The 20,658-nt window shown below is 38.7% G+C and overlaps 1 protein-coding gene across 2 annotated transcripts; it reads left to right on the forward strand.

The window, feature by feature from the left end:
* The first annotated feature begins 4,386 nt into the window (after positions 1–4,386).
* Positions 4,387–20,422, forward strand: vps35 (VPS35 retromer complex component). 2 transcript variants are annotated; one of them, XM_084722081.1, is made up of 18 exons: positions 4,387–4,508; positions 6,812–6,910; positions 7,284–7,380; positions 8,165–8,288; positions 8,521–8,703; positions 9,960–10,179; positions 10,798–10,881; positions 11,422–11,531; positions 11,749–11,845; positions 13,248–13,396; positions 13,694–13,901; positions 14,904–15,059; positions 15,213–15,335; positions 15,429–15,608; positions 15,756–15,995; positions 16,352–16,495; positions 18,129–18,319; positions 18,827–20,422. In XM_084722081.1, the coding sequence occupies exons 1-17, from the start codon at positions 4,506–4,508 to the stop codon at positions 18,306–18,308; spliced, it is 2,397 nt and encodes a 798-aa protein (XP_084578207.1). In that variant the 5' UTR covers positions 4,387–4,505; the 3' UTR covers positions 18,309–18,319; positions 18,827–20,422. The 2 variants fall into 2 exon arrangements, with proteins under 2 accessions (XP_084578207.1, XP_084578206.1); XM_084722080.1 differs by having other exon boundaries at positions 4,388–4,508; positions 18,129–20,422.
* Positions 20,423–20,658: the final 236 nt, after the last annotated feature.

Raw genomic sequence — 20,658 nt, forward strand, 5'->3', positions numbered from 1 at the left:
CAAAGCACATACACAATGTAAGGAAACATTTCTAGCTATACTGTCATGCCCTTATAAGCATATTAATAATTAACAATGACATATTTAATGAAAAGTTGACAAAAAACCTTATTGGAGACCATTTTTGGCAGTTTGCTATCAATTTTACACTGTAAAAAAATGTTTAGAAAACTCCTAACTTCAAGGCAACTGCCTTCACTAGATTTTAGTTTAACTTGAAAAAAACAAAGCAGTTTTATTGACATATTATGTTTTGTTCAGATACTTTTCTTTTTTTACTTAAAATTTAATCTTTTTCATTTTTACAGTGTATGTTCCGACAGCAGCAGAAAAAAATATGATAGTAATAAACTACAAGCAAATAGTAAAAAACACAAGCTTGTTCTAATGAAAATCTGTTATGTAACTAATGTTAGCTTGGTGGTAATTAAGATAACCAATATACAGTTATTATTATTATTATTATTTTTAACATTTATATGTCTTTATGTAACTACATGTTAAGAAATGTTTCTGGACAGCTTAGACTCTTCAATCACCTTCTAAGTTAGCTAAAAGCTAAATTTTAGCCATTTCAAGTTTTTGGAAATTACTTACCTCATTATACTAAATTCTCAAACAGCCCATCATGCAGCTCTTAGCAACCAAGCTAAATCTCATAAGACTGTAGATGACAATTTCATCATAAAAGTTCATAGGAAACCCTATTGCTGGGTTTCATATAGGCTATGTAGGAGTTTCAGGTTGACCAAAGCCTCACAATGATGTATTAACTGTGGAGAGACCAGTAGGACAGACTGTGAGGGATGAACAGAGTTACAACGTGAAGGACAGAAGGGCTTGTGTGAACGACTCCAAGGACAAAGGCGGGGATTTCTCAGGAAGGACTTGTGTGGGAGCGAGAGCGCTGTAACATACAGACTGAGTTTATCTGAAAGAGGATGCTTATCTAACAGAGGGAGGAAGGAAGGGGTTTTATAAATGTAGCATTTTATACCAAACTATTTTTAGAAGCTGTAACCTATCAGTTGTGCAGTGTTACCATCAGCAGTAAGTTATATGCTGACCAACAGTAAGTGTTATGTACAGACTGTGGAGGTAAACAGGCAGTGACCCAGTCTCCCCTCGGGTAGCCTCAAACTTCCATCCACTGTAATCACAGGGGTCACCGAGCAGTTTGTCTCCTCCCTCCAACCTCACAAACCTCAGCCTCACACTGAGCATTCCTGACCTCAGTTACAGGCAGATGTTTTGACAGTGGATTCCCATGACAGACGGACAGATGGATGCTGCTCAGGTGGATCTTCTCTGCCCTCTTGTGGACGCAGTGCTGCTGACCTTACAGTCCAGGATGATTCATAAGGTTATCTATAGGTTTCATTCAGACTAATCATCCTAGAGTGTCAATAAAGTGTGGAAGGGAACATGTGGTAACATTGTCTATGACACCGAAGTTGGTTATGCATTATTAACACATGCTATAATAATGCATTATAATCTATTTATAGCACTGTATAGGTAAGGGATAATGTACAATGAGACCATGAGTGGTCCTGCATCACCTTGTCAGGGTTTATTTCACAATAATGACCTGCTGTACTGTATTGTTCCATTTATTACATGGTTACCTATTTTTAAAAAAACACAATAATTTCACAACAAATATTATTAATATAATATATTAATAATATATTAATTTAATATAATATTACATTTTGATTTTAATCATCTTATTGCTCCTCCAGAGTCTATGATTAGAACTGCATCCATAGCAACGGCCTGCTCTTCATAGCAACAGTCTGTTATAAAACAATAATAACAATAATAAATAAAATAATAATAAAACAATATAATGTTGTTAATGACCAATCAGAATCAAGCATTTAACAAAGCAAAGTAATAATTGTAGTTATAAATATTCATAATACTTTTTAACAATAACCATAACACACTATAAAGCATTTGCAAGTGACTTATAAAGCCAACTATCATATTACATGGATTATAGTACACTCCTTGCAACAGTTATGCAGTATTATGATACTTGACCTTAGTCATCATAATGTACTTCATATTGTATAACTATTGTTATAAAGCATTATGAATGAGTGCGTATTATAACTATAACCATACATTAGCAACATAGGCTATAATAATGCATTATAATCTACCTACAGAACCATATAGTTATAATCACTCTTAAAAATTCATAATGCTTTATAACAATAATCATAACACATTATAAAGCATGTTCTAATGCCTTATAAAGCCAAGAATCATAATACATAATTGTTCATCACTCAGACATTATTTGGCAAGTATCATATCATATCATGTATTATAATTTTCATAGTTTTAATAAATTACAATGCCCTATAATCACTGTTATAAAGCAATATAGTGTGATTATATAAAAGTGAAGTAATTACATTTCCTAATGAAATAATCCTAACCCTGCCTCTGGTGTTTCTCACTGAAGGAAAAAGGCATTGTTAAATCAATAGGCAATACATTTATAAATGACATATAATAGTAATACTATTTTCATAAATGTACTTCTGCTATTAATCTTTTTTTTCATTCAGCCATTCTTTAAGGGTTAGGGTTAGTGTACTATAGGACACACCTTACAACAAATTTTACATTATTATGATACTTTACCTAAGTCATTATAATATACTAATATAAGGTATTATGACTATTGGTATGAAGCATTATGAATGAGTGCTCATTATAACTATATAACTATAATTATACAGTGCTATAAGCATATTAGAACACAATGTTTAGAACTGTTATAATTGGTAAATGTTATATAATTGGCATCCTCATCTCATTCACAAATGTTAAATCCAGTTCCATTTACAAAAGCAGGGAAATTTTTGATGACTTGTGTTACTCATTTGACGAAACAAACAAAGGCTTACGTTCTCCAGGATGTGACTTGTCTCTTCTCCCAGACAGAGCGAAGCAGTTGATTGCACAACTGAATTCATTAGTATTATTGACTTCCTCTTGGTGTAATGTACAGTACTGAGTTTCTTACCATACATAGGTTCCTTTAGACATATGATCAAGTTAACTCTTGAACAGACTCAGGGCTTGTAAATGACCGGACCAGATAATTGTCATGTAATTCTTATGCTAAAAGTAAACACTGTCATTGAGTCAGTCAGGGGCAAATATGTGTTTATAACCTATATAAATGCCTGTTCAGCAGCTGTGTTTTACACAGGGGCGGCTGGATGGTTTCGCAGAAAATCACACCATGGTGGCACCATTGTTCATGAATTATTGTGAAAATTGTTCTGCTTTTGCATTAATTCTGATCAAGTCCAATATTAAGAAATTTACGAGTTAATAATTGGTCTAGAATCACCAAAATGAATGTAACTTATTTGCCATCATCTATGATTACATGATATATTTTAATTGATTGAGTCCAGGTACAGGGCAAAAACTGCAACATTGTAGTTGTTTTGTTAAAGTTTTGTTGTAATGGAACCAGACAAAAATTACAAAAAAAAAATATATTATTGAAACAATAAATTTTCACAATTATATTTTTATGATAAAAAATAATTTTTAAAAAATATTCTTGCTGTCAGGCAGAAACCTTGTATTTAGTACACTGTCATTTTTATGTTTATGTTTTCATAAATCAATGCTGTTTGTCACCCTTTGTCTGTCTGGGTTCTACAAATATTCAACCAATGAAAAGTATTAAAAAGAGAGTGTGGCTTAACCTTGTAACTCTACTGGGCTTCCAAAACTGTCAGCAAAACCTCTTAGCTCCACCATACACATAAAGTGCCATACACAATGGTTAGCTTTGAGGGCTTTCTGCCAGAAAGGCTTTCTGGCAGAAATATATATATATATATATATATATATATATATATATATATATATATATATATATATGTATATGTATATATATTACAATTGCTAAAAGTTTGGTTTCTGCCTGACAGCAACAATACAAAAATTCTGCCTATAAAAGTAAGTAAATCAATTAATAGATAATCGTGTTCCATTAAAAATGAGAGAAAAAAAATATCAGATAACATATATGTTGATACCATGCAATATAGACCGATAGCTGTGATAAGCCAAAATCAGGCTAATAGCCTAATATCAGCTGATCAATATATCAGGCTAATCTGGCTCCACTTTGTACACGAGAAATAGAAAAAATATTCATTACGACAATAAAGCCTAAAGTGTGTTCTGCTATGCTGTGTTCTACTGTGGACTTTGAATTGTAGCGCTGCTAAGTGGAGCTCTGCCTTTTCGACTGTATGAACTTGAGACTTTATTAAAGGCAATAATAATTTGCATCATAATGTTGTCCCAGTTACTCAAATCAAGCAAGTCTCGGAGCACTGACCACGCCTGTCTGTCCTGTGATGTGCTGGGGCTGAGTGCAGACCGTGAAGGCAGCATTAATGTGAGTCACATGACAGGCCAGCCTCTCCGACTGATCTGATACACAGCTAATAACGATGGTAAGCAGCGCTTTTCCAAATGCAGTATTATTCTGTGCCTTTGCGTGTCTGTTTCGGACAGCCACATTAGTTCAGTCTCGGTCACTAGAACAACTAATAGCAAGTGTCTACCTTAAACTGACCTAGAACCAGTATGTATGTGAGTGCTATTATGGCCTAACGCCTCTGAGGCGACGTCAGACAGAGGCTAGCTAACAGGCTAACAAGCTACCAACTGACTGCAGCCGAGCAGCTGGGTGTTTTACTCCCTTTATTTTATTCACGTTATGTATAATATGCTCATTACGCGCTGATATTCCGCGTTTTGTGTTGTGTCAAATGAGCAAGTAGTTATAACCCCTGAGACTTGTGGGGCAAACAGGTGACGGAGTGACAGCTAAAGCTAGCTGTTGTTAGCCTGCTCTGCTCTTCCGCTTTGCTGTGTCATATTTCACTGTAGATAAATGTTATGATATCCTGAGCCCCTTCCAGTGTAAACATACGGGATTTGTGTCAACTGGTTAGCAGCAATGTTATGTACAAACTGTCAAAAGGCTAGAACACACTCACGCATGTTTTATACATATTTTCGTTCATGCACATGGACGAACATTTCGTGCGATTATGTCTGCGCCACCAGCAAACATTTAGCCAAGTTCACTTCCATATGAATTCCAAAGCTACACTGAAGTGGCTTCAGCACTTGAAAGTATTTTCCTTTGCCGTCACCGAGTCTCTTTTACTTACTTGTACCTCGCCTGTAATGCACCTGTTCATCTTTGAATCAGAATCAGAAATACTTTAATTGATCCCCAGGGGCAAATTGTTGACGTTACAGGTGCTACACAAAATAAGAAGTGTGTAAAAATATATACATTCTACTACAATATATAAAAGAGATAATATAACAGTAACAAATATATGAAGTGTGTAAAGGTGTATCAACCTTATCTACATTATATAACGGCAAAAAACTGTAACATGTAGAAATATAAAATACATAGAAATACTAGAAATGATGAAAGAATTATGTACACAAATGTGCATTTAGCTGTAATCATATGTAACTGTGTAATAACAGTTTTGCATATTACGCAGTGAGTTATTGCACAACTTATTGTAAATTCTAGTCAGTACGGGGGGGGAGCTACAGACTTCAACCATAGATAGACCATAAATTGTATCGTAAATAGGATGTCAAATTGTTTAATGTACAGTCTGTGGCTTCAACTCACTATTATGACTGTAATACTCAATTTTGCACATGCAATTGCAGCATATTGCTATTTTAAAATAAAATATCAGTATTGCCCAAAATAAAAACTTGTGCTAGTGTGACAGGCCAGTAAGAGGACACTTACACTGTGCACACTCAGTACAGGTATGTCTGTGGTGTGGAGATTTTTTGAAGTGTCCCAAACAGAGAGCGGAGTTGCTGTTTGCAAGTATCGGTTGTACAAGGAGAAGCCAAATCACATTCCTTCCACACTACAAATTTATTTGTCTTTCCTAAGAGCCATCATTCCTATCATTATGACAAATTTGTGAAGAACAAAGAAAAACAGGCACCAGTTGGGAAAAAATATGTCGGCAGTAGTTTTTTATTTTCCCCAGTGAATGTGTCCATTTAGAAGAGTATTGCATTTATCTTTGAATGTTGATTGGCCTTCATGTGAAGAGTAGGTATAATACTATGTTAATTCCACTACAGGAGAGATTTGAGGTTCTCTGCAATTAGATGGGGGGGAAAAAAGTGCATATATCTTTATCAGCAGCCAGGCAAAATGAGTTGGAAAATATCAGCATAGTGGGACAGTACATAGTAAACAGGAACCTTTTGCAGCTAAGTAGAGATTAGAGACATATTTTAAAACAGCACATGGTCACTGAGAGTTAAAATACATAAAGGTTTTGGATGAGATGACAGGGATTCAATTTTGCTGGTTGAAAGATCCATCAGACAGTAAGAAAATGCATTCAATCAAAACATTAACAAGTTTTTTTTTATTGTATTAGACACAGTAAGGTTGTAACAAGTATAATGTGAAGCTTATTTTATTGCTCCATGAAAAGAAGTAGATAATGTGATGTTGGAGGTCCTCTGATGGTTCTGTTATGAAGTAATTCAGTCCACTGGGACAAAGTCAGCTGCTGATTATCTTAATCTGGATTAATGCAGCAATTTCTGATTCAAACCTGATAAAATTCTGTGTTACAGTGCAAAGCTGTTTGATGCCTTTCTTGATTTATAATGCAGAGTTATGTAAAGATTTGCCAGTAGATCAAGCAATGATTGAAATGTTTCCGTTGTCCTTGTATTCCAGCCGACCACACAACAGTCTCCGCAGGATGAACAGGAGAAGCTTCTGGATGAAGCTGTGCAGGCTGTCAAGGTCCAGTCGTTCCAGATGAAGCGATGCCTGGTAGGATGATTTTAGTGTGTTACAAATATCATTTAAGTGTGGTAACTGTTTGAACAATTGGTTCTCAGGCCTGTTTTGTGTACTGCACCCCCTGGGGGAGCAATAGCATGCTTTTCATTGTGAATGTGACCTGACATTGGAGCCTGGCGCTGCTCTCCAGCTACATAGATTGAAAAGGCGCTCAGCGAAAATACAAAGAAAAGTTGAGAAAGGCTCAATTTTATGCAAATGTCCTTTGATCAAAGTGTAACTTGTCATATATGTGATATAACTGGTACAAAAGTTGTTTTTCTTTTTTTTTTTTAAATATTAAAATGTGGTGGTTCCGATTAGTTTGTATGTTCATAGCTTGACTTTGTTGTGTGGTGTGCAGGACAAGAACAAGCTGATGGATGCTCTGAAGCATGCCTCCAACATGCTGGGAGAGCTGAGGACCTCCATGCTCTCTCCAAAGAGCTACTATGAGCTCTGTATCCTTTACAGTTTAAGGTTATTCATGTGGGAAATTGCACCAAGACAGCCACAAAGCTGTTTGTGTAATGATACATTATTGCTCATTTTAACAGTGGACTGCAAAATTTAAAATAATGCTGATCTGTCTCATAGAAAAGCTCCTGACAAAAATGTGTAGGTTGCCTGTTTTTGTCAACAGTGTTTTGAGCCACATTAGTGAGATTTATGCCTTTGTTGATCACATTTGTTACACAAGTGACTTCTGATAACTGAATGCATATGCGTTGGAAGATGATTTGAGCTTGGCATGCTGCCAACAAATATGCAAAAAATCTTATGTCACTTTTTTCACTAAACATAACTGCCATTTTTCAGTTTTAATTTCATTCAATGTGACTCTCTCATCACTCACAACTTGTTAACCAACAAATTAACAACTGATCTTGCATTTTAACTCACAAGAACACCCTCTCTTATAGGAGCATGGATTGTGCAGTCTGGTCTCTTTTTGGACTGACTGAGCATCTGGTGACTTTGTTTCAACTAACCCACCCAAGATTTGACCTACTGCAGCAATGTTGCAACCCCAGTTAGTGCCTTTTCTCAGACAAATCCAGAATGATTGGGTATGTTTCGTACATTCAGCTGTCAGAGCTTAAGTGATTGTGCATCGGGTGCTGCCCAAACTTGGGTGGCCTACTCACAGCTGAAACTGAAGCTGCAGTGCTGCTGACATGTTAAAAGCATTTTTGATTGGATGATTCCTGGTGGGTTTGCATTGGTCCCTAACAGTCTTTTCAGACATGGCTATCTCTGATGAACTCCACTACTTAGAAGTTTACCTGACTGATGAGTTTGCCAAGGGACGCAAGGTGGCAGATCTGTATGAGCTGGTGCAGTATGCAGGCAACATCATCCCCAGACTGTGAGTATCAAACATCAAGTAACTTCAGAAAGTAATCAGGCCCTTATTGTGTCACCAGTCTGCACACAATATATTTTAAAACATTGTTTTACATCATTACTGGCTCTTTAAGTTGAGCTGTCTCTCATAAATAGACATCACAGTTCATTCTAATTTTTGTTTGGGGTTTATACTTGGCAAATATGACCTTCTTCTCAGACTGAACCTCTTTGCTTTGCTCCTCCCTCAACAGCTACCTGCTGATCACAGTGGGAGTGGTGTACGTTCGCTCTTTCCCCCAGTCTCGTAAGGACATCCTGAAGGACCTGGTCGAAATGTGTCGGGGCGTCCAGCACCCACTCAGAGGCCTCTTCCTCAGAAACTACCTGCTGCAGTGCACCCGTAACATACTGCCAGATGATGGAGAACAGTCAGAGTAAGCAAGACAAAGTTTTTCTCTTTTTGTGTCTCTCATCCACTGCTAGGGTGTCACACTTCTCCAAATCTGCAGTTCTACTTGATTGTTCAATTGAAACTGTTTGTTTTTACACTGATGACTATGCCATTACTTGACTATGGAGTCTTGGTTTGTAAAGATCAACGCGTCATTGTCTTGACAGTTGTCGTTTACATTTTCAGATTCTTCTTTAAAAAGATCTGTATGGTATACAGTGTTTCCTCTAGGATTTTTTTCAGCAGTGGGGGCAGGCGTTCCGTTTCTCTTCTTAGAGAAATATTTCAATAAACTCATCTGAAAAATGCAGTCAGTTGTTACATAATGGTGTGTAGATATTAACGTTAGCCTAATACTATCAATTAGTTTACTCACGTTAGCGACTCTGAGTTGGCACCGGGCCAAATTAACTTAAACTACCGATAAGTTACGTAACGTTAGCTGGTCATCAACATATTGTGAACGTCTGTTTAACTTGTAAAATCTATGTCGAGTTATCTCAAGCTAATAACTTACGTCTACCTCTTCTCCGGCCGGTAATTCGATGCTTTATTGTTTATTTGTAATTCGGGAATTCGCTCCTCTGACTCTGCCCTGTCGCCTAGGTGCTTGACGTGCTTGACGACCGCGACCCCCAAACAACGCTAGCATCATGCAAATGAGCACGCGCAAGTATATTTCCATACTGAGCAAGATAGTTATCTGCAGTTTACCTTAGTGCTCGCAAGTACCTGACAGGAGTCTGTTTTGAAGGTGGAGAGATGCGGTGGTGGTGTATTTGCGTCAACAATAATAATTTAAAAAAAAAAGAAATTTGAAGGAGTGGTGGCTAGGATTTAGGAGTGGCAGGCCGCCACTCCTAAATGAATGTAGAGGAAACACTGGTATAACAGCCAGTTAGCTGCACCATGTCGTCTTTGAAGTGTTGTTTTTTTCTTCTGACGCGCACCAGATGCTGCAAGTAGGCGTGGATGGAGAAAAACACAGAGTGAGAACTGCTGATTCTGCCTTCTCAATTTGTTTATAGAAATTGAGAGCTCATTTTGATCGATTTTTGATTCAATATTGAAATTGTGACACTCCTGTCCACTGCATGGTCTCATTGCATTCTTCTCTGCAATAGACCATAGCGGCCGTTTAAATGCTTTGTTTGGCAAATGTATTGGTGGGTTCATAACGTCGTTTTTTAACATTTCAACATGCATCCCTGTCCTAAACTTGTAGCCTTGACTCCACAGGGGTTCAGAGGAAATGACCGGTGATATCAATGACTCCATCGACTTTGTCCTCCTGAACTTTGCTGAAATGAACAAGTTGTGGGTTCGAATGCAGCATCAGGGTCACAGCCGAGACCGAGAGAAGAGAGAAAAAGAACGACAGGAACTGAGGATTCTGGTAGGCACCAACCTGGTCCGCCTGAGCCAACTGGAGGGCGTCAATGTGGACAAGTACAAACAGGTACGTTGTCTGTTGTTTCTAATAAGTTTCATTTTGAGATTAGATCCTTCCTTATTTGTGTGCAGTGACACATTAAGACTCCTTTGTCACATGAGGAGAAAATCCCCAGACGTCTTTCAAAAAGCCTTCCTTTTTTTATTGTTGAGTGAAAGGAAAAGGTTTATATTTTCTGAAATGCTGTTAACAACAATTTCTTTATTATTCATGACCTCTTGTGAATTCAACCTTAAATGTAATACCTCAATTTATTTATTTACTTAGGCAAAAAAAAAATGTTGTCAAACTGCAGTTTTGTAACATTATAGTTTGCCTGTTTGTTCCTTTTCTTCCTACTGGGCATGTTAGGCCATATTTCTTCTTTTATGTATTATCCGTTGGTCCCAGTGTGTTGCTACACCTGTAGTGAAGTACATTGTACTGTGGGACTCCAATAGCTTGATGCAAGTTCTCAGTCTCGCTCTGGCTTTGCTGTATGGTTCCTTGTCATCTGACTGAAAAGACACTTTTATTTGCTCTATTTGGCACATGTCCAGGCACATACTGTACAGCCATTTAGCTATTTGGTTCACTTTGCATCTGTCCAATAGAATATTTTTTTCTTATTGTTTGTCACCACAGATTGTTCTTCCTGGAGTGCTGGAGCAGGTTGTGAACTGCAGAGACTCGTTGGCTCAGGAGTATCTAATGGAGTGCATCATTCAGGTAAACACCTGAGCTGCATTGATTCACTTTGCTGGATCAGTGTTTGAGCCAATACTGACCTTTGTAATCTGATATTGGCCATGACATGACTGATCCACATTGAACACAGTTTCACTCACTTTTTACTGCACATCAGTCTCTGTTACTTAACATAGAAATGATCCCAATTGATTCCACGCAGGCTGGTAAATTTGAGAATAAAAGCACTGGTATTTGGATCAATACTTTAGATACCATAAAGTTGAGATTTTGGAATTTGTTTTGGTAGAACAACACTTGATTTGGGTCATCATTAGTAGTATTGCACCGTACCATATTCTATACAGTATATTAAAATATTATTGTCAAAACACATTTCTTAATTCTCAATGCCAATAAAATGATATTCCAGCCAGCACTTGAATACAGAATAGTGCTAGACCGTGCATTTTACAAGGTAAATATTTGTTTGAATTTTCAACCTTCATGATTGTTTCATAGATAAAGAGATGATATAAAGTATAAACACACTGCTGAACTCAACATTTCTTGCGTTGTAAGGTTTTCCCAGACGAGTTCCACCTTCAGACCCTGAACCCTTTCCTGCGTTCCTGTGCTGAGCTCCATCAACACGTCAATGTCAAGAACATCATCATTGCCCTCATTGACAGGTGCAGTTTGATTGACTTTAAATTAGCAAAGCTCATGAAAATAGAAACTCAGTTACATGTAAGTAATGTTTTGGTTTGACATTTTACTGTATTAGCAAAGTCATTATTTGCATCTATCTGTAAAAAGAAAAAACTGAATCTCTGTGAAATTGCACCTGGATCAATAGATAATATAATGCAATGGTTGTCAAGTGAGGATCCATGTTTTGTTTTTCAGACTTGCTTTGTTTGCCCATCGAGAAGACGGCCCCGGCATTCCAGCTGAAATCAAACTGTTTGACATCTTCTCTCAGCAAGTGGCCACTGTCATCCAAGTAAGTTACGTCAGGTTTACCTGGTCTGCAATGCCTGCACCTGCATCAATATACCATTCACACGCCACTCTCTGCCTTGTGATCACGAGTCTTGGCGCTGGTGTGCTTTGTACACTACCTGGCTGATCAGAGACTAGGAGAAAATCATTCACCTGAGGAACCCCCTGCCTGCTCTCCAAACTACTAACACATGCTAGAAGTGGCATTAAATTATTAATGCTGAAGTATCAGTGTGCAGCATGTGTTGTCTCGCACAGCCAGACCTGTGTGCCTCCACAGAGCTGCATCAGCGCTGCTGGAGGTGGAGCTCGTTTGAACTTTGAACCTTTATGATTTTACAGCCACTGCAGCTTTTTGATTATGTTTTTGCTAATTGTTTTTTTATTTTTCTAAAAATGGATTTAAGTTGTAGTCATTCTAAATTTGGCCTTTTCTGTCTGCTGCTACGCTGCTCTTCAATTTCTCCCTGCTCTGTCTGCCTTTCCACTCCTCTTTCAGTCCATGTGCTGTGTCAGCTGTCATTGGCACTTCTGCTGCATGGCTCCTCCCATTGTCTACGACGCGACCAAATATTGAACCTGCTTTATATCTGTCACTGTGTCTGCGAGTGGCCAGTGAACACTGCAGTTCACGCATTACATTGGCGCACGGTGCAGTTTGCCTCTTTGGGAGGTTTGTCCGCAGTCTCCAGAATTTGTAGGCGAGTGGGTGAGCAGGGCTAAAATCACGTAATGTGGCCCTGGCTTAAGACAACATAATCAGTCTGTACACAGTAAAAGTGCTGTTTTAAGCCCCATTCAGGCTGGATTTGTTTCTCAAGGCAAGGCCAAGTCAGTTTGAATCAAGTGAAAGAGTCCGCTATGTCAGTTGGTGCTGAGGTCATGATTGTTTTGTAAAACTGGATCAGAATTTGTTAGAACTGATCTTTCAGCGGTACTTGAAGAAACCAGGAAGTGAGGTTAGTCAAGTGGAAAATTCAGTTTTGGTAGTGCTTTGTGGTCGCACACGCTGCATCTCTTCTCTGTGTTTCTCTCCTCTGCTCTCTTTGTAAATGTCTGCCTGAGGGCTGGGCTGACCTCTGGTGGAGAGAGTGAAAGCTCACACTAATCATATCAGTCAATTAAGCGGATCAGCTTTTAATACTGCATAAGGACCTTCAGTATTTGGAGCAAGTATCTTGAAAAATGTGTTCTATTGTTTGAAAGTGTCAATATGTTTTAAAGCAGCATTTGATATCCTCTGCTCTATGTATATATATTTATTTTATTCTGTACATGGAACATCGTTGGCACAAACATCAGTCTACATAAATTTTCTGCTATAATTCCCTCCCAAGCTATGTTGACTTGAAGTTAAACTTTCAAATGTTGTTGATGTTTTCACTCTCTGTTTCCTCCTTCAGTCTCGTCAGGACATGCCATCAGAGGACGTGGTCTCTCTTCAGGTCTCCCTCATCAATTTGGCCATGAAATGCTACCCTGATCGCGTGGACTATGTAGATAAGGTCTTGGAGGGCACTGTGGAGATATTCAACAAGCTCAACTTGGAACAGTAAGTCCTCAAAATCCTGACACACTGAGGTTATAAGGAACACGGTCTATTTGGTCTGTGCTGAATGGTCATGGGAAGCCTGCAGTACTTATCTGTGTTTAAGGGAGTGAGTGTAGCAGTGATATCATACTATCCCACTCTTGTTGCATTGCTATTTTTATTATTTTTCTATCACAAATACTATATGCAACAGACAAGATAAAACAGGGATAGTAATTTAAATTTTAAATATACTCTTAGCCTCGCTTGTTTTCACACTTGTGAATCACATATCCCTTTTCTTTTTCCCTCTTGCAGCATAGCGACCAGCAGCGCCGTGTCAAAGGAACTCACCCGACTGCTGAAGATCCCAGTTGACACCTACAACAACATCTTGACGGTTCTGCAGCTCAAACACTTCCCACCGCTCTTTGAGTACTTCGACTACGAGTCGCGCAAGAGCATGAGCTGCTACGTGCTGAGCAACACACTGGACTACAACACCACCATTGTGGCACAGGAACAGGTAGGATTCTACCATTTCAGCACAAAGATGCCAACATTTACATGTTGTTCTTTTAATGAAAGTAACATTAAACGCAGCATCGACTCTATCACGAGACAGAACAGCCTATCAGGGCCGTCGTAGGCTAAGAAAAAATTGTGGAGCAGGGGGAGGGGCTAATATTCTGAGAAAAAAATGCAGACATATATGCAGTTTTTTCCTCGCAAATGATGTCTTTATGTTCTCAGAATATTAGTTTCACTTTCTTGTAATTGTACGACAGAGTTTTTTTTCTGGCCCATTTATGACTTCATAATTTCAGAGTTTTTCATGTGATTTTTTTTCCCTCATAAAATTACCAAATTATGTTTTTTTTTCTTGTAAATGTACGACTTAAAATTTTTAAAATCCAGAGTTCCTTGACTTTTTTCCTTCCACATTTATGACTTCATAATTTCAGAGTTTTTCACATGATTTTTTTTTCTTGTTAATTTACCACCTTAATTTCAGAGAATTTTTGAGTTTTTTTTCCTTATGTATATGAGAATTAAGAGAATTGACAATAAACTAATTAATTAATAATTAATCATAAAAGTTAGACATTTCTCAGACCACCATCCTTTTGCTGGCACTGAACATTGGCAGTGGACATAAACTGATGCTACACAATTGTCTAAAATGAACTTCATCCTTGGCAGTACTGCGTTGGGTTACAACTTGGCTGTTTCTAGTAAAGACCTGAGGTCAGACTTGAGCTTTACTCAAGGATTTAATGCGAGTCCTGCCACAGAAAATTATGGTGTAGGTTTAGATTTTTCTAAAAGGGTGCGTCAGATTTTACCCTTGGATTGCACCCCAGAAACCCTAGATACATGTATCATACATGATCAGGCTGTCTTTTCTCCTGTTCCCCACAGTCTTTCTTCAACTTTGTTCACCCATTCAGTCAAATGCAGGATAAAAATTAGTAGAAAAGTACATCAAGTTAAAACTCCTCTCTCCATCCCTCACTGCTTTCTCCAGGTGGACGCCATCTTGAACTTGGTCTCAACACTGATTCAGGACCAGCCAGACCAGCCAGCTGACGATCCTGACCCTGAAGACTTCGCTGAGGAACAGAGCCTTGTCGGTCGTTTCATCCATCTGCTCCACTCTGAAGATCCTGATCAACAGTACCTTGTAGGTTCTTTCCTCAGTATTAAAGGAGCGTACCAGAGATTCTGTTCTTGATGTGCTACATACAACATTTAAAACTGAACTGCCATGTTTTTCATTAATATTTGATTGGTTGTCAAACCATTTATTGAAGTTAACATCCTGATTTGTGGTCAGATTCTGAACACAGCGCGGAAACACTTTGGTGCAGGTGGAAACCAAAGAATTCGCTACACACTCCCTCCCCTGGTGTTCGCTGCCTACCAGCTGGCCTTCAGATACAAGGAAAACTCCTCACTGGTGAGCAAAAATACCTTTTCACTACATTTCACATGTTGCTTTTGTAGTTTTGTCTATTCTGTTATTAAATGTCCCAAATGTCTCTCCTGTTAGGATGACAAGTGGGAAAAGAAGTGTCAGAAGATCTTCTCCTTTGCTCACCAGACCATCAGTGCACTTATCAAAGCCGAGCTCGCTGAGCTGCCTCTGCGACTCTTCCTGCAGGGGGCGCTGGCTGCTGGCGAGATCGGCTTTGAGAACCACGAGACTGTAGCTTATGAGTTCATGTCGCAGGTGGGATGTTTAACAAAACTGCTGTTTGAATCTCTGGAGCATTGAAGCTTACCCTGTGTGAAAGTAGTGAAAGCAGGACTTTGTCCTCACATGTTTGTCTCTCTCTTCTTGCCCACCAACCCCACCTTTCCCATTTCTCCTCACCAGGCCTTCTCTCTGTACGAGGATGAAATCAGCGACTCTAAAGCCCAGCTGGCAGCCATCACACTGATCATCGGTACCTTTGAGCGGATGCGATGCTTCAGTGAGGAAAACCACGAGCCGCTGAGGACCCAGTGTGCGCTGGCTGCCTCCAAGCTGCTGAAAAAGCCCGACCAGTGCCGAGCCGTCAGCATCTGCGCCCACCTCTTCTGGTCAGGTCGCAGCACCGACAAAAATGGTGAAGAGGTGAGTTTGAGGAATTTTGTTTTGGACTTTTTTGCACTGCTTCACGCTCCTATCTGGAAAAATCTTAAATCTGCTGAGAATACATAGCACCAGTACACCTGTACTTAACTTCTTAAATCCATACACTACAAGAAGACCCCAAAATACTTTTATGGAAAATTCAGATAATTTGTATAAAAGATAAAATAGTATTCTTATTTTAGCCTTAATTTTACACCTACTGGTGTGTATCTGTCTTTCTGTAACATATATATAATATTTGTTGAGTAGGTTTGTTTGATCATTGTACACACATTTGTGGTGCACTAAAATGCGTCCACAGCTGTCATTGCTCACCACTGATGTTGAATCTTTAGATCCGTGATGGTAAGCGGGTGATGGAGTGTCTAAAGAAAGCTCTGAAGATTGCCAACCAGTGCATGGACCCGTCACTGCAAGTTCAGCTGTTCATCGAAATCCTCAACAGATACGTCTGCTTCTATGAGAGAGAAAACGATGCGGTAAGACGCCACAGATGTCTAATTTCTAAATGGTTAGGACCAACCAAAGTGTCAGTGGCAGTTACCATTACATCCTTGTATTCAGAATATTAACTTTAGTTAAATTAAGATGGATTAAACTGAAATAGGCATCAAATTTTTAGAAATGTACCAATACTACCATCGGGTATCAGCCCAATACTGCTCCGTTGTACTCATACTCGTCCTCATAAAACTACTCTGATACCCCACACCAGATACCATGTCAAGAAAAGTAGCCACATCTAAAGAACCAACACGGTGCAGAGTTCAATTGGTTTGTTAATGCTTCCCCTCTTCTGCGCCGTCATTATAAGCAAGAGACTCGTTGTTCTCAACATTCAGTCCATGTAAAACTGAAACAAACTTAAAGAGTCCACCTGACTGCAGCCGCTGTCCAATAAGTCCTGCTGGGTGTAAACTAGTTTAATGCCTCAGCTAATCTGAAGACAAAGAAAAACAACACTGCTGCCACAAGACTGTAACCGTCTTTTCTTTGTTGTTAGCTTTTTACAGTCTTTCTGGCTGTGGGTAATAAACAGGTTATGACTTCTCTTGGTGTACTCTTCTTAATTAAATACTTCACATGTAAATGTATAATTAAATAATAGTTAAAGTGTAACTTGCAGGTTAAATGTCCTAATGAGATTTATGCATAATCTTGTGTGATATGACATTTTTAAAACTTAATATAAGATTGTTTGGACATGAAGACAAAAAAAAATTGTAGGACAATTCAGGTGCTTAAAAAACATGGTTTTTTTTTTGGTTTTTTTTTTCAGAAAAAGAGGAACTCGCTGTGCCTGAGTCTGCCTTTTACATTATATTTCACTTCCAGTGACCATGCCGAATCATTATGTGTGCTACGGGGACATAAACTTCTGCTGGTCAGGAAATCAAGTCCGCGGTTTTCCTGACAGGAGAAGAGCAGGTGAAATTAACAGTAAAAATAGCTAAAAAATATTAACTCAGTGAAAGATAACTGCTCAGACTCAATACGACCTACTTCTGCATGTAGGTCAGTGGCAGACTCGGGCACAGCGAGTTCCTCTTCTTACGTCATATGATGCGACACTGGAAAAAAAAACACCTTTTTTTAAGCGCCTTGCTCCAACAAACTGAATTTTCCTGTAATTTTTTTGTCTTTATGTCCAAACAATCTTAAATTAAGTTTTAAAAATGTCATTTTACACAAGATTATGCATAAATCTCACTAGGACATTTAACCTGCAAGTTACACTTTAAGTGTTTCATATTATTGTATGTAACATCATATGTAACAGTAAACCTAATTCTGCGAGTCCATTATAATATAGTGGAATTGTTCCTACTAAAATATATTATGTACACACTAAACTGCACAAATTTTGCACAGTGACTTTATACAAATACCAAAAACTCCACAGAGTACCGTTACACATCCTCTAAGTCTTAACATGTTGATTTTTACAGCTGATTAATTGTAAAATTGTGTTTTAGCATTTTGATTAAGTTGTTTTAACCTTCAAAATAGTGGATCTATGTGATGAGCATGCAGCCTATAAACCTGTGTAAATTTGACACAACAAACAGGATGTCTTACATCGTGCCTCCCTCTCCTCCACCACTCGTCCAGGTGACAGTCCAGGTATTAAACCAGCTGATCCAAAAGATCAGAGAAGATCTTCCCAACCTGGAGGCGAGCGAGGAGACGGAGCAGATCAACAAACACTTCCACAACACACTGGAGCATCTTCGCCTGCAGAGAGAGTCCCCCGAGTCTGAGGGCCCCGCCTATGAGGGCCTGGTCCTTTAAAACTATTGCAGGTTGGGAGGATGTGAAGCCCATGCATAGATGTTACACAATATTATATTAATGTACAACTGCACACACACAAAATCCCATCCTGTAGGCCAGGAATAAAAAATAAATGTGGAGAAGAGCTAAAAGAACTCACTCCTTCATTTTATTATTCTTCATCTTTCTTCATCATCTCCTCCTCACTGTCCCCCACTGGCAGAACTGTTTCTGCAGCAGCTTGGAGGTGTTTATGCAAGTGTGTGCCAGCAACTCTGCACAGCTCTTAGGCACCATTCCTTTATGAATTCCTACTCGACCAACATGTCTTTTACCTGTATCATTTTATTGTAGACTGTTGTTGTAGGTGTATCCACTGAGCCATCAGCCCCTCGCTTCTTCACATCTTTCCATATTAAGAAGTGAATGTAATAGCTGAGTGTATAAAGGCTACAGACTCTAGTAGTTGTGTTCAGCTGTATTACATACGAGCTAGTTTCCAGCCCTGAATAATCAATAACTCTGCTGTTCTTTAGGATGGATTAGGATGGGACCACCCAAACTGAAGACCAGACAAATGGAAGCACATGCAAGGAATGATGCAACACTGTTGTTCCCATTTAAAAAAAAAACGGGTGAATGTTTTAGATCAGATCAGCTTTTGATCTTGTCAGACTGTGACTGTGGGAACTCGCGTCAGTGCAGTTAGTAACTGTGCAGCATTTTGCTTGATCCTAAATCCTGAAGCCTTCCCAGCTGGGCTGCAAAAAATGACAAATAACCTTGCAGATCTCAGTAGTTTGTAGGTGAGAAAATTGTCATATTTTTCAACAGATCCCATTCTGTCATCCTTGAAGGGATAGTTTGGATTTATTGAAGTAGGGTTGTATGAGGTACTTTGGTGTATCATTCAGCTTGCCGTCAGACAGCCTTTTCCAACAGCAAACAACCATTATATAAATCATATCTGGCTCTCTACCAAGCAACCGGACTCCTTTGATAAAATCAGTGATTTTACCTCTTAGAACACAGAAGTTGCTGGTTAACCGCTGCCTCAATCAGTTTGTTATTTAGTGTTATTGTCTGACTTAAATGTTTTAAATGGTTAGTTTGGATTCTCCACATTCACACAAACAAACTAACAGATCAAGGCAGCGGTAGACCAGCAGCTCCTGTGTTATGTGAGGATAAAATTATTGTTTTTGCCAATGGAGTGTGGTTGCTTTGAAGGAGGAGATATTTGACTTGTATAACAAAGGTTTCCCATCTAAAAAGGCTGTCTGACAGCAAGGGAAAGTGGTTAAAATATTCTAAATACAATGTACACTTGTAGTTGTCTCAAATACATGTTGCTGCTGACCCTGTCCTCAGCAGTGTACTGGTTAACTTTCTACACAGTACTCCTGCTGCTTCTTCAAACTGAGGTTGTGTCGACTGACATCTATTGTAGATGATACACTGATTATGGAGGAGTATCTCGTACAACCACACTTGAGAAAGTCTGAACCATCCCTTTAAGCAGCGCCTCTCTTTGATAGCATCAGATTTGTCTCTCCATGGTCTCCATATTTCATGTTAGTTTATTTCTGGGCTTCTCACCGATGGATTTACGCTTTCAGAGCTGCAGCATGTGTTTGCATGCTTTAGTGTGCTTGTACCATGAGGCCTGGTTTTCAGTTTCCTCTGTATGGATCCCACCAGCTACAACATCTGACTTTGTCATAATTTTGTCGATCAATGAACTCCTGTTGCTTGGAGACACTGTCCTTTGCGGAGAGGGTGCAGCAATTCCTCAGGCTTGTACGCTAGTTGACAAGTTGCCACACTGAGTACGTGACGACGTACAGGTTTGTGTGTCAGAATTTGGAGTTGTTCGCTGCAGCGTCTGACAGTGTCTGCCGATCTCTTTCCTCGCTATTATTGTTGATTTGTTGAGCCAGTATTGACCAATTTCTGCCCTCTTTTGAATCTGTATGTAAACCCACTTGTAAATCAGATAAAGAAAAAAGCAGATTAAATAGCAATTATCATTGTCATTTGCTGAAATAAAATTGAATTAACAATACATATTTGCATTTTGTTAATTATACACACAGCATATGAATATAATAAAAATCATATCATTATTAATATATTGAGTGACTCATTATGGTTTTATGTTATTATCTGGTGTATGTCAGTCTACATGGATTATAGAGACATGAAACTCACACACAAGCATATAATTCTAAAAAATCCAGACCAGAATATTGTACATTTCTTTCTCTCTGTCTCTGTCCTTTTTGTTGACTAACTGACACCAAACTTGTTATAGACTATAGCACTGGTTCCCACCCTGGGGTCCCGGACCTCAAAAATCACAGGGGCT

The sequence above is a fragment of the Lutjanus erythropterus genome, chromosome 1 (genome assembly GCF_056507025.1).
Source record: "Lutjanus erythropterus isolate fLutEry1 chromosome 1, fLutEry1.hap2, whole genome shotgun sequence".
NCBI lineage: Eukaryota > Metazoa > Chordata > Actinopteri > Lutjaniformes > Lutjanidae > Lutjanus > Lutjanus erythropterus.